Source organism: Dufourea novaeangliae, unplaced genomic scaffold (genome assembly GCF_001272555.1).
Source record: "Dufourea novaeangliae isolate 0120121106 unplaced genomic scaffold, ASM127255v1 scaffold40, whole genome shotgun sequence".
Lineage (NCBI taxonomy): Eukaryota > Metazoa > Arthropoda > Insecta > Hymenoptera > Halictidae > Dufourea > Dufourea novaeangliae.
In genome coordinates this window covers 301593-314087 of record NW_015373924.1, presented here as the reverse complement: position 1 = coordinate 314087, position 12495 = coordinate 301593, and the positions used below count along the sequence as shown (strand labels likewise).

General features: G+C 36.8%; 1 protein-coding gene across 1 annotated transcript in view; it reads left to right on the top strand.

Annotated features, from left to right (window-relative positions):
• Nucleotides 1-12495, top strand: part of LOC107195039 (CUGBP Elav-like family member 4) — a 158928-nt gene that overhangs the window by 128825 nt on the left and 17608 nt on the right. Inside the window, exons 5-8 of the mRNA XM_015584800.1 lie at nt 654-797; nt 1801-1909; nt 5445-5600; nt 7875-7976. Coding sequence (XP_015440286.1) covers nt 654-797; nt 1801-1909; nt 5445-5600; nt 7875-7976 — 511 coding nt within the window. The remainder of the gene's footprint in view (nt 1-653; nt 798-1800; nt 1910-5444; nt 5601-7874; nt 7977-12495) is intronic.

Here is a 12495-nt window from a genome sequence, read left to right as displayed (position 1 = left end):
TTACTTCTTACATGAGCCACCCCGAGGACAGAGGGTGGAAAAAGAAATTTTAAAAAGGTTCGTATTAGAGAACTCAAAGTCCATCGCCCAAACTCAATCATTGGGTAAAGTTTTAATCCAACGAAATAATTCGATCGTTAATTTTTCTTCATACCATCCAAATATATATTCCAGGATGAATTCCTTAAATGGGTCGATCAAAACAAAGAATAAGAAAGTAATTAGATGCTTAACTCCGCAACACCAAAATAATATATATTAAGAGAGTTTCGAGTGTGTGGCTGACAATGAGATAAGTCGGAACTGCATTATGCATGCCCAAAATGTTTCAAACGAAAACAGCAGCACTATAATTATCCACTAATTACACTATATGTAATTTCAAAATTGGTATAGTACAAAAACGCAGTGTAAATCCGGAACAATACTGTTAGTATTGAGATTACGCAATGTATCCGTATATTGACAGAGTACTGAAATATGTAATTTCGATCAAACGCAGTACATATTATCTGCCCCCAAATTAAGTTAATGAAAAATATATTGTTATTTTGTATTTTAAGTATACCTTGAGCAATGAACTTACTATGCAGTAATGTAAAAAGTAATAACTACAAAAATGTTTGTGTAACGATAAATAATACATGTTTCAGGGTGCGTCATCCAGCTTAGTGGTAAAATTTGCAGATACTGAGAAAGAGAGACAATTAAGACGTATGCAGCAAATGGCTGGGAACATGAGCCTCCTTAGCCCTTTCGTCTTCAATCAGTTCGGCGCTTACGGCGCTTATGCTCAGGTGGGTCGCATTACAGTTAATGGTTCTCACGTTACCACATTACCGTCTGGTTGCCCTCGTTATCACGAATCACAATCTGTAATAGTTTCTGTCTTGTTAGGAATGATCGGCGAAATAATGTTCCGTTAACGCCGTGAAACGGTAATACAATATACAACTCGATATTATTCTGGGGACAGTTTCAAAATAACATAAATATATGCATATACATATACAGGGTAAGTCACCTAATGTTTGCCCCTCAAATATCATTGTTGTTTTTAAAGATACGTCAAACGTCTTAAGGACAAAGTTGAATAGTTCAATGGAGCTCACACGACGCAAAAAAAAATTTTTGTTTTCATGTCATAATTTTAGAGATACCAAGGTCACCTTCATTTTTTAAGATCGAACCACCCTTGTTTCCGTGACCTTGAATAACCTTGAATAATAATAGTCACTGAATTCCTAATGAAAGGGACTATCATAGTAGGTGTTTAAAAAAGGGTGATTCCATTTAAGAAAATGAAGGTGACCTTGATATCTTTAAAAACAATGACATAAAAACAAAAATTTTGTTGGTATCGTGTGAACCCCATTCAATCATTTAACTTTATCCTTAAGACATTTGACGTATCTTTGAAAACAACAAAGATATTTGGGATGCAAACGTTGGGCAACTCACCCAGTACACACACTCACACGCGGGTTGGCGCGCTGCGATTGATAGCCAACGTTACCGCGCGAATTCAGGCTCTGATTGGTCGTGTTTTTCGTTAATATTCCGTCAACAAAGCCTCGAATAACATTTTTGCTAAGGAAAAACTTGTTTGAAATCACCCCACGAATCTCCCATTTCCGGGTCCTCCAACATTTTTGTTGCACCCTGTACATATACATACATATACATATACAGGGTGGGTCAATAACTATGTCCACTTTGAATATTGCCGTTATTTGTAATAATATGATAACTAAATGTTATAAATGATATAATCTTGTGCAAACGCCTTCGACATATAAGTTTTATTTACAGCAGCAAGCGGCTCTCATGGCTGCTGCAGCAGCACAAGGGACGTACATCAATCCGATGGCGACGTTAGCCGCTGCACAATTGCCACATGCGTTGAATGGTATGCCAAACCCCGTCGTCCCACCGACTTCCGGTAAGTCCTTTCATGCTTTTGACAAATATATGAAAATTTCAGTTTTATCAAGGAATGAGGAGTTGAGTGAATGAAAATTAAGCGCCGTTAATGCTTAGTTTTATTTGTCGTATTACGGTAGAAATATCCCGATTACACACCGTCAGTCTCACGGAAGCCGACATAGGAGGAATTAGCTAAACGGTCGATTTCCGGAAAAACATTCGGGGTGAAGGAGTACAGGAGAAACGAGTTCGGAAGCATACATACACACATATGTATACTCTGCCGGGCAATTGCTCCGTTCCTCTGATCCAAAACTCTTTCTTTACTTTCCCCGTTTACCCTGCTCTCCTGGTTGTTCCTCCCGAACCTCGCAGCAGCAGGAGCAGTACAGTCCGTTGCTTTATAACCGGCTCGTAAATCAATACAACATTTTCACCGAGTGTGACTCGGGCGAAAGATATTGCCAGTACCGCGAAACTTTATCGAAAACTCGCCGAACGGGAAGGAGGAAAGCCAAAAGGCATGGTTCTTTCTTTGCCTACCCCTCCTATCCCCTCGCCTCTGTCTTCTATCCAGCTCCCGCTGGCTTCACCCCCCCCCCCCCCACCCATCCATCCACGCGCGGTTTCTCTCGTTCGCGAAGGTGCACGCAAACTGGAAAAGGAAAGGATGAAATTGCGCAGACAAGTAAAGTAAGCACAGAAATCGGCTCTCCGCAAGCGTTTTGGTATGCATCGAGTCTCGTCGAGCGAAAGTTAATACCGTTTGATAGGAAAATATTTTATTTTTACCCCACCCAGTCTTGGTCTTTCCTCCGCCTACTTGTTCCGCACATTGCCAAGTCTCTGCGCTTTTATTCTCTGAGAAACATCACCGTGCTATGGATTTTACACCGATATACGCTGCTCATATAAGACAATTGACTTGTTCGAATAAATTTGTAGGATTCGATGAAATTATTTGCGACTGCCATCTGTCATAAACGTGTTTCCTCGTTGATGGTTCAATCGAATATTATTCGGCTACCCTTACATCAAGAAAAGAAGATAATGCACGATTATTTCTATTTCGGTTTACATGGAAAACAAACAACGGAATAAAGGAACGGTTATTTTATCGTAGTGGGTATGTTAATTTTATATGAAGCAATCTGAATAAAACTGCGTATGTAGGTATTCATATACACAACAGTTACCTGGGTATATGAAAAAGAAGTTCTAGTTTACGGTGTATCGTCATATACTATACACGTAATAAGATACTAGCAACAATATGTGGATATCGGGATATTTTAAAATCCAAGCATTACCTATTCACGGCTCCAAACCCCTTTCTATTCCCATCTCTATTTAATCTATGTTTCTGCCCAACCCGAGCAAACGCGCAACGCAGAGTTTATGTATGATTTGAATGCAATCAGATGCGTTTGAGAATCTGAATAATCGTGAACATTGAACTGCATAGCAAAATGAGTTGAATGCAATTGGTACATTTCGAACAATTAAATCGCATCGAATGTATTCAGTCTTTTGGTACCACATTTTCGTTCAGTTTATCCGAGTACCCCAAATCATGTTCTTTCCAAGATGATAGTTCATATTATGTACATAATAATTTATTCGTTCGTATGCCATGCTCTTATACAACATATGGTTATGAATAATTCTTTTATACTGGAATATATCTTGTCAGATGATAAATACAACATTTGTGATCATTTTCTGTTATAACATCAACCTTAAAGGTAGGTCACTACATAACTAAACGTGTCCGACATAATTAGTTCACTGTGGGTGCATCAATCTATTCAGTATGAAATAATTCAATAACATAAAAGTCTACGCAACTCATGAGTACTAGTAGAAAACGAGTCAGAATGTGATTAAAATTGTATTGTAAATTGCATGTTCAAAGAAGAACATTTCATAACAATATTATGTTTTAAAATTCTACATATTGAATTATTCGGAAAACTCGTAAGCGTTTTAGGCGCACAGTCTTTATTAAGCAAGCCTTAAGTAAACATTCAATGTATATACTATGACATAAAACACTCAGACTAATTTGTGAGTGTTTCATTTCTTTTGTGCGAAATACAAACAAAATCGTATATTAAACGTGTAAAATAAATGACACTACATTGTTCGACAGGGACATTTTCCAGCATCACCTTGTTTATTAGATAATACCATGTCAGATGATAATTAATTCGGATAGCTGAAATACTCTGTGTAAGGAAGAAAACATAAAATTTATCAAAAAGTACGGTTGAAGAGTTTTCTAACCAAAAGGACAAACATTGTATTTAAATAGTGTAGTAGAACTATCTGAAAACTAAGAAGTTGTAAAACGAAGTGAAAATTACAAACCACAATTCTCGCTTTAAAAGCACTGTAAACTTTCCGAACAACTCAATATAATAATTGTTTTAAACGATATCAGTATGAAACGGATAACGCCTAGTTCTTCCAATCGAAGAAAATGATTATACAATCTGAAAGTTTTCATGAAACTGTCAAAACGTTTTTCGAACACTTTTTATCGTAACCAAATGCCGAAAATAGTGTAATACAGTCAAACCTCGGTTTACAAACTTAATTCGTTCCTGAAGGTTGTTCGTAAACCGAAATTATTTTCCCTATAGGAATGAATGTAAAATAGATTAATCCTTTACTGGACCCCAAATGATTGCTTATTTAAACTTTTACAACAGTACGTTGTGCACAAGATCTTAACACAAAATCAATGGAGGCCATTAAAATCTATCACAAAAAAGATAAACACAACACTAAGCAGATCAAATATAGACGAAAACTTAATTTAATTTTACCGTATTGGTATGGAGAATTGACGGCGTAATCGGAAAGGGATTCTTTTTCTTCTGTCTCTTAACACCACTCGACTCTGCATCAGACCCACTGGGCCTCTGTTTCACGTCGAGTGAAACACTCAAGCAAAACACAAACCGAATAGTTCATGATCCGAGGTGTTCGTGAACCGAGATTTGACTAATTAAAACCGCGTATCGGTTCCTCCGCACACGAGTAATACGTCGATGCATGCATAGAACTCCGCGTATCTTATACGCATACAAGATGCATCTATCCAAACCGACTAGATATTAGTAAGACAGTAAGGAACCGATCTTTGGTCAGGATTATCAATCCCAGGGAAACACTAAGACAATTAGTCCACGGAACGAATTATCAATTCGTATGGTGTTAGCGTGTCACGAGTCGTTATGAGATCCAAGATCGGATCAACATTCCTGTAATTCGCAGATCATATAGATCCTCAAACACGACGCGTGGTATACGGATCATCCGTAAACCCCGGTCTGACGTCTTACCAATTGTAGAGTAAATCGGTTGGCACGATATACAGGGGGCAACTAACCAAACGTTAGGCAGATGCCGTGAGCATTCTCGATACATTGCCCCGCGTCGGGAGGGTGACCGAGGTCGGTGTTGTAAGAGCAAGAGGGTAACCGGTGTGTACTGATCAGGTTTGCTCGTAGGTACCGGTACAGGACAGCCTGTTAACGGGGCGATACCGTCGTTACCGTCGCCAACGATGCCCAATTTCAACATGGCTGCACAAACACCTAACGGTCAACCGGCAGGTTCAGATCCTGGTGTCTACACCAACGGGATACCGCCGACCTACCCGGGACGTGAGTATCAACTCAGGCGCAGTGTGTCGCCCCTGCGCAATGCTCGGCCAATCGACGCCGGACTATATTATTCTGCCTTTCCGACGAGAATCAAGTAACCTCGCCCTACACTTCCACAACGATACCTCGATTCCCCGTTTCCAATGCTGGATAAATGTACATTTTCACAAAAAGAAACTATATCCATTACAGGTTTGAATGCTGCTTTTTAAATTACAGTTCGCGTGAAAGGTAACTGATACTTTTAGTCGGAACTAATTCTAACTTTACAGTATACAGTAATGTCTTTATAAGTGTGAATTCCTCGGTTCCGCGTGAGTCAGCAACTCGTCAATAATTTTTTGACTGGAGGTGATCCAGCTAATTTCATTCGTCGGCAATTCTTGAAGCATTCGCTGACACTTAATCGCTTCGACGAAGCGTCGTATATATACATATACATTTCCCCGCTCTGTCCGTCGAATCTGTGGTGCCAGTCAGTGAAAAGAAAGAGACTTTCTTCGACTAGTCGACGCGACGGCTGAACGAGGGGAGATCAAGAAAAGATTACATTCCCGGGTGTCGGTGATACAACGCTAATGCAACGATGAAACTTCATTATTTTTGATTCGTTAATGAAACTTTTACTAGTATATTGGTGAGATTTTTCTGATTAAAATGATACAAAATACGACATAATTGGACATTCGTCTCGTGTTACGTTTGTCCCTGGTCTCCTCTAACTTAAACACGATCTACATTGTTTGTTGTATGTACTCGTCAGAAAATACAACTCTACATAAATAATATTGCACCAAAGGAATACTTTCGAATACTCTTCTAATATGAATGTAAATTAGCTCATGGGAGAGTTACCCGGATTACAAACATATTTCCTAATCGAGAATCGGTATTGACAGAGTTTGAAGAATCCCTTGAATTCAAACACTAATATTAATAAAAATGAAACGTATCAAATAATACCTCGTTTGAAGAAAAAAAATCATCATGGTGTATATTTTTGTATATACATATATACAGGGTATATACATAATAACTATGTCCACTTTGAATATTGCCGTTATTTGTAATAATATGAAAAAATGTTATATACAAAACTTAGACGGTATAGAGTTGGGCATATTGTGACAAACATTTTCTGCATGGGTGAAGGCATAGAGGAGATTTCAAGGTCATCTCTATTTTTTCTAATGGAATGCTATGTTTTTTTTATCGCGATGTGATAACCGGTGTTGAGACGACTTCAGCGAGCTATAATTGAAGGCCATGCAAGGTCAATTGTGGTAATAAAATAAACTTTCTTACATTACTGTTGATGCTCGAAGTGGTGACCGTTTGTGTCAATGCAAAGTTGCAATTTTCGTATCGCTGCATCACGTGCATGTCTTATCGTTTCTGAACTTATTCTAGCACATGCTGTATTATTTCATAGAGGACTTTATTAGAAAATGTATCACTAAACGTTCATCAAATGATGTGGTTACAGCACGACAGGTGTTCAGCACATTATGCTCGGAGAGTAAGAGATACACTGAACGAACTTTACCCAAATAAATGGATAGGACGTGGGGGATTAGTATCTTGGCCACCTCGTTCTCCAGATTTAACCCCATTAGATTTTTTTCTCTGGGGAGCATTGAAAATGTTGTTTATGAAGAAGTACACACTACACCAAAAAATATGAAACAATGGATAATTGCAGCATGTGGTAGAATAAGTTCAGAAACGATAAGACATGCACGTGATGCAGTGATGCCAAGATTACAACTTTGCATTGACGTAAACAGTCACCACTTCGAGCATCTCCTGTAACGTAAGAAACCTTATTTTACTACCACATTTGACCTTGCATGGCCTTCAATGATAGCTCGCTGAAGTCGTGTCAACACCGGTTATCACATCGCGATAAAAAAAATATAGCATTCCATTAGAAAAAATAAAGATGACCTTGAAATCTCCTCTATGTCTTCACCCACGGAGAAAATGTTTATGTCACAATATGCCTCCCTCTATACCGTGTAAGTTTTGTATATAACATTTTTTCATATTATTACAAATAACGGCAATAGTCAAAGTGGACATAGTTATTGCCCCACCCTGTATAATACACAGTTTACGAAGCGCAGAGTGTCAAGACTTTGTCTTCGATGCGGAAGATTTATCGTCTTTTAAAAATGTCCTAGAATACACAATATCGATTGGTCAGTAGGTATTGCGACAGGGGCCTTAGACATAGGTCTATCCGCGATAAGAGCTGAGCTTACTGAAATGTAGATGCCCTCCATCTGTCCATTTCAGCACAAGGGCTGTCCAATGGGGAGGCGGCACTCCAGCATGCCGCCGCGTATCCCGGAATGCAAGCCTACCCTGGTGTCGGTAAGTTTTTTTTCTTCTCCATTCACATTTTCCCTTTATGTTTATCGAGCCCTCGTATCTGCAGCGAATTTTCACGGAGACTATGGCGAATGTTTTTTGCGGCGCTTCTCGATAATTATATAAAGCTCTCATGTCTGTCTCCAAAGAACGATGTATGTATATTAGATTCTGTTATAAATTTCAGGGATAAAATTCACTCGTAATTATTGCGTTATCATTCGGTGAAGATATTAAAGAAAATTGTTATTACATGTACATTAAGTTCATTTAACTTCGACTTACCGACGCGTTAGATTTCGTGCGAATACCGACGGCTCTAACTATGCGGTTGAAAACATTAGGTTGTGCGGTAGTAAACCCACAGAACGTAATTCTAAGGGTATAATACGTTTTCCTTACTGAACGAAGCGAACGGATTTGCACATTTTCCAGTGAAAATTTTAAAAGACGCTTCATAGGACACGAAAAAGCGAATGAATCCAAACGTTCGATTGCAATACACTTTTATCCGAGCACTCGAGCACTTAACTTTGAACAATTCGATTCCGCTGTCGCGTTTGGCTGTTGCATGCATACTATGATCGCAAGTGCACATTTATAATACGTGTACATATAAATCTATACAAATATAGGCACATATATACAATATATACATGCATACGAAACACCGGTATTTCATCGTTACCACCATGAATTTAATATTTATACACGAGTGTCTGCACATGATATGTATACAGGGTGAGGCACTTAAAACCGGCCATCTGAATAACTTGGCTGCTATTGGTGATAGGAAAAAATGCATCAGGCCAAAATTATTTGGTATCAACGGGCTGATCATTCGATGTTACTAGTTTTTTGATAGGTGGAGGCGTCAAGGAGATATGAAGGTCATCTCTTTTTTTTTAAAAGGAACGGTATGTTTTTTTACTTACATTCTGATAGAGTATTTCAAGATGAATACAATGACTTATTGCAAAGGTCATTCCTGGTCTGGGTTCAGCCAATTGTGATGGAAAATAATTTATGTGCAGGAAATCATAAATGACCCGCACGTTTTCCAGATTTAACACCTCTGAACTTGTATTTGTGGGGAAAATTAAAGCAGCAAGTGTATAATGAAATACCAACAACCAAAGAAGATATGAAAGAGCATATAAGAAGAGCTTGTGCCGCGATAAATACAACTGTTCAGGGTCACCATTTTTACCACTTGTATTAGTCGTGTATTACTGTTAGACAAATAAATCAACGGTGTTGAACATTTCCTCAAAGTAAATTATTTTCCATCACAATTGGCTAAACCAAGTCCACGAATGACTTTTCCAATAGGTCATTATATTCGTCTTGAAATACTCTATCAGAATGTAAGTTAAAAAGCATACCGTTCTATTTAAAAAAACAGAGATGACCTTCATATCTCCTTGACGCCTCCACCTATCAAAAAACTAGTAACATCGGATGATCAGCCCCTCGATACCAAATAATTTTGGCCCTACGCATTTTTTCCTATCGCCAAGTTATTCAGGTGGCCGGTTTCAAGTGTCTCACCCTGTATACGCGTCAACGTGTTATACTTCGAATGTGTGTCGTAGTGTATTTCACTGTTCTTTCAAATTTATGTCGTGTATATTCTATATTATATGCTTTAATCTTATTATGTGTCGTGCATGTTCACCAATACGTATACAACAAGCCGACATAGAGTCGATCAGGGTGTCAAAGCCTTGAACGATGGTTACATCAAAGTGCGACGCACCGGCAGAAATTATAATCCAATAATCAGCATCAAAATGAACGATGCCGTGTCAGAGATAATCAGTGTTTCGGTGTAACTATATTTCAATTCGTTGTGTCCGTCGTTAGCAATTAACGCCACAGTTCTGATAAATTCTCTGTCTCGCTGATTAAATTAATAACGGAGCGTTCGAATCTCGTTTCGCAAGTTTCGTGCCAGTGTCTCATTATAGACTGTAAAAACATTGGACTGTGGCGAACCTTTGCGAGACAATAATTATTTTCGCGCGTACGTACGCGACATTTGACGAGACCACCTTTCCGCGTTTCTCTGTTTAGATCTGTGCAACTTGCTGTTACCAAACGTTTCGGAATTGATAAAAATTCATCAAATTAAAGATACAACGCACGTACGAATTGACTGCACTGGTTTCCCCTGTTTGCCGTAGTCTTAAAAAATAAGATGTTCTTCTTCTGTGTATTTTAGTCCAATGTATACAATGCGAAATCAGTGAGCGTAAAAAAAGCAATCTGAAATACCTCGGGTTTCTCTATTTCGCCGGATGGTAAGGTAAATGTCCTAGTAACTGGACACTTAAGAATTATAAAAAAATATATCTAAAATTTAATGGATAAAATCATTTGCATACTAAATAAAATTGTGTAATTTACAGAGGTATTATAATTATCTGTCGAATGACTATAAATCAATTATATTTGTTACGATATTAAATGTAGATTTAAGTAAAAAGTGCTGCCAAGGAAAACGCGGTTGCCCTAGTATTCGAATTTTGAGGTCCCAGTAACTGGCCATGTTGAGTAAAGTAGCCGAATATGCGACCCATTTTTTTAAACACGCATATTTCCCGATTAAAACTAGCTTTATTAAAATACGATACACGTTTTAAATGTAAGATGTGTACACTTTTACAGCATATTAGAAATTATAACAAAACAGATAGAGTTCCATCATAATAAAATAAAAATGAAAAATATCCAAAAACATGAATTCAAAAACTAGTCGCCTAATATGAGACCCAGGTTTCATTTTGTCAAAACTTACTTTTTCTGTCTTTTTTCACACATTGGGCATATAAAATTAATTAATAAAGTAATAAAGTCCTGTACAAAACAAGCACTCTGCATTATAATTTTCTTCGTCGTCACTTTCATCGACCAGAACGATGTGTTCTTCACACTCATTAATTGAACTATCATTTTTTACGCGTTTCCTTGTATGTAGTACTTTTTTTGAAATTGAGACCTTTAAAACTTCTCTATAACGGAGATAGGCTGGGCTCTCTTAGGTTACTTTACCACATTTTATAGTTGATTAAAAACATTTTTAATGGCCATATTATTTTATTACGAACTTGACGAATACTTTTTCAATTCAAAATAAGAATAGGTTAATATGAAGTGTTAAAATTATTAATAGGAAATATTAAAAAATTAGAAAAGAAGTTAAAGAAATGCTTACACAAGGGTGAGAAGCGATATTTTTAAAACCAAGTTTTACTGCTTGAATAAATTATTTATTTTTACTATTAATATTTAAAATAAATGCTTCTACTTATTAGTATGCTTATGCTCAAATGTACTGTAGACATCTTTTGGGCTGTACTTTTTTTTATAGCTTGACTATGCTGTCTTTTTTTTCCACTTCTATCCATTATAATTATTTATTGTAATTTTTTCTTTTCTTAAGAATAAAAAAGAAAAAAATGGAGCTGAAAGATAATTTAAAATTTAGATTATGTATACTTATGTACCTCATATTCATATAAATGAAAAAAAAAGGTACAACATAAAAAGTACCACAAAAAAAGAATGAAGAAGTGGTTAAAATTGAAAAACTATTTGTATTCTAATAGATTGTTGTTACAAGTTATGTTTACCACAATCGTACTTACAAGTGTAATAGTTAAGTCATGCAAAAACAATATATAACAAGTGCACGGGTTTACGGCCAGGTACTAGGACACAGAAATAAGACTTGAGACAGCGATTTGTCCGCGAAACTGGACAGCCGGTCAGTTACTAGGCAAGCATTATTATTGTATATCAATAGATATGTAGCCACACAAAATTTTAATTGAAAAACAAATTAATTCAATCACTTTTCATTTTTTACTAATTATAAATATTCTTAAGATTCTATGAACACTATACTTATCAAGAAAAATCTAAAATTATGTTAATTATCATCTTAACAAATACGACTTCCTATAATGTCACTTTCCTTAGTCATTACTGTCATTACTAACGAATCTGTCGAGACTCATACTGCATGTAACTACAAGAATTCGACCAGTGTTTTTGATATTTTAAAAAAGAAGTCACGAAATAAAATATTTTTTACAATACATTAAATAGTTAAATGGTATAAATATAAAACGATATTTCATATTATATTTCATGTATATAATTTAATACGAAATAAAATTCCCGTCAGTGGTCATGTAATAGGACGTGGCCAGTCATTGGGACTTTTACCTTAAAAAACATAATATGATGTTGTATTTACTTCATACGCCAAACATCGATCCACCGTATCGGTTCAACCGAAGCCTCTGGCAACATCAATCGAAATATATTAAAATGTTGTTTGCACGAAAATGATTAATTTCCAAGCGAAAATTTATTTCTTCTGATCTGAGAGCGAATATCTGTTTCCCCTTCATCTTCGTTACCCCGTCAATCCCCCTTGTACGTTTATCCGTCACAAGCAAATATCAATCGCGCGTATTTTAAATATTTGCCAAAGCATAATTAATACCGTTAT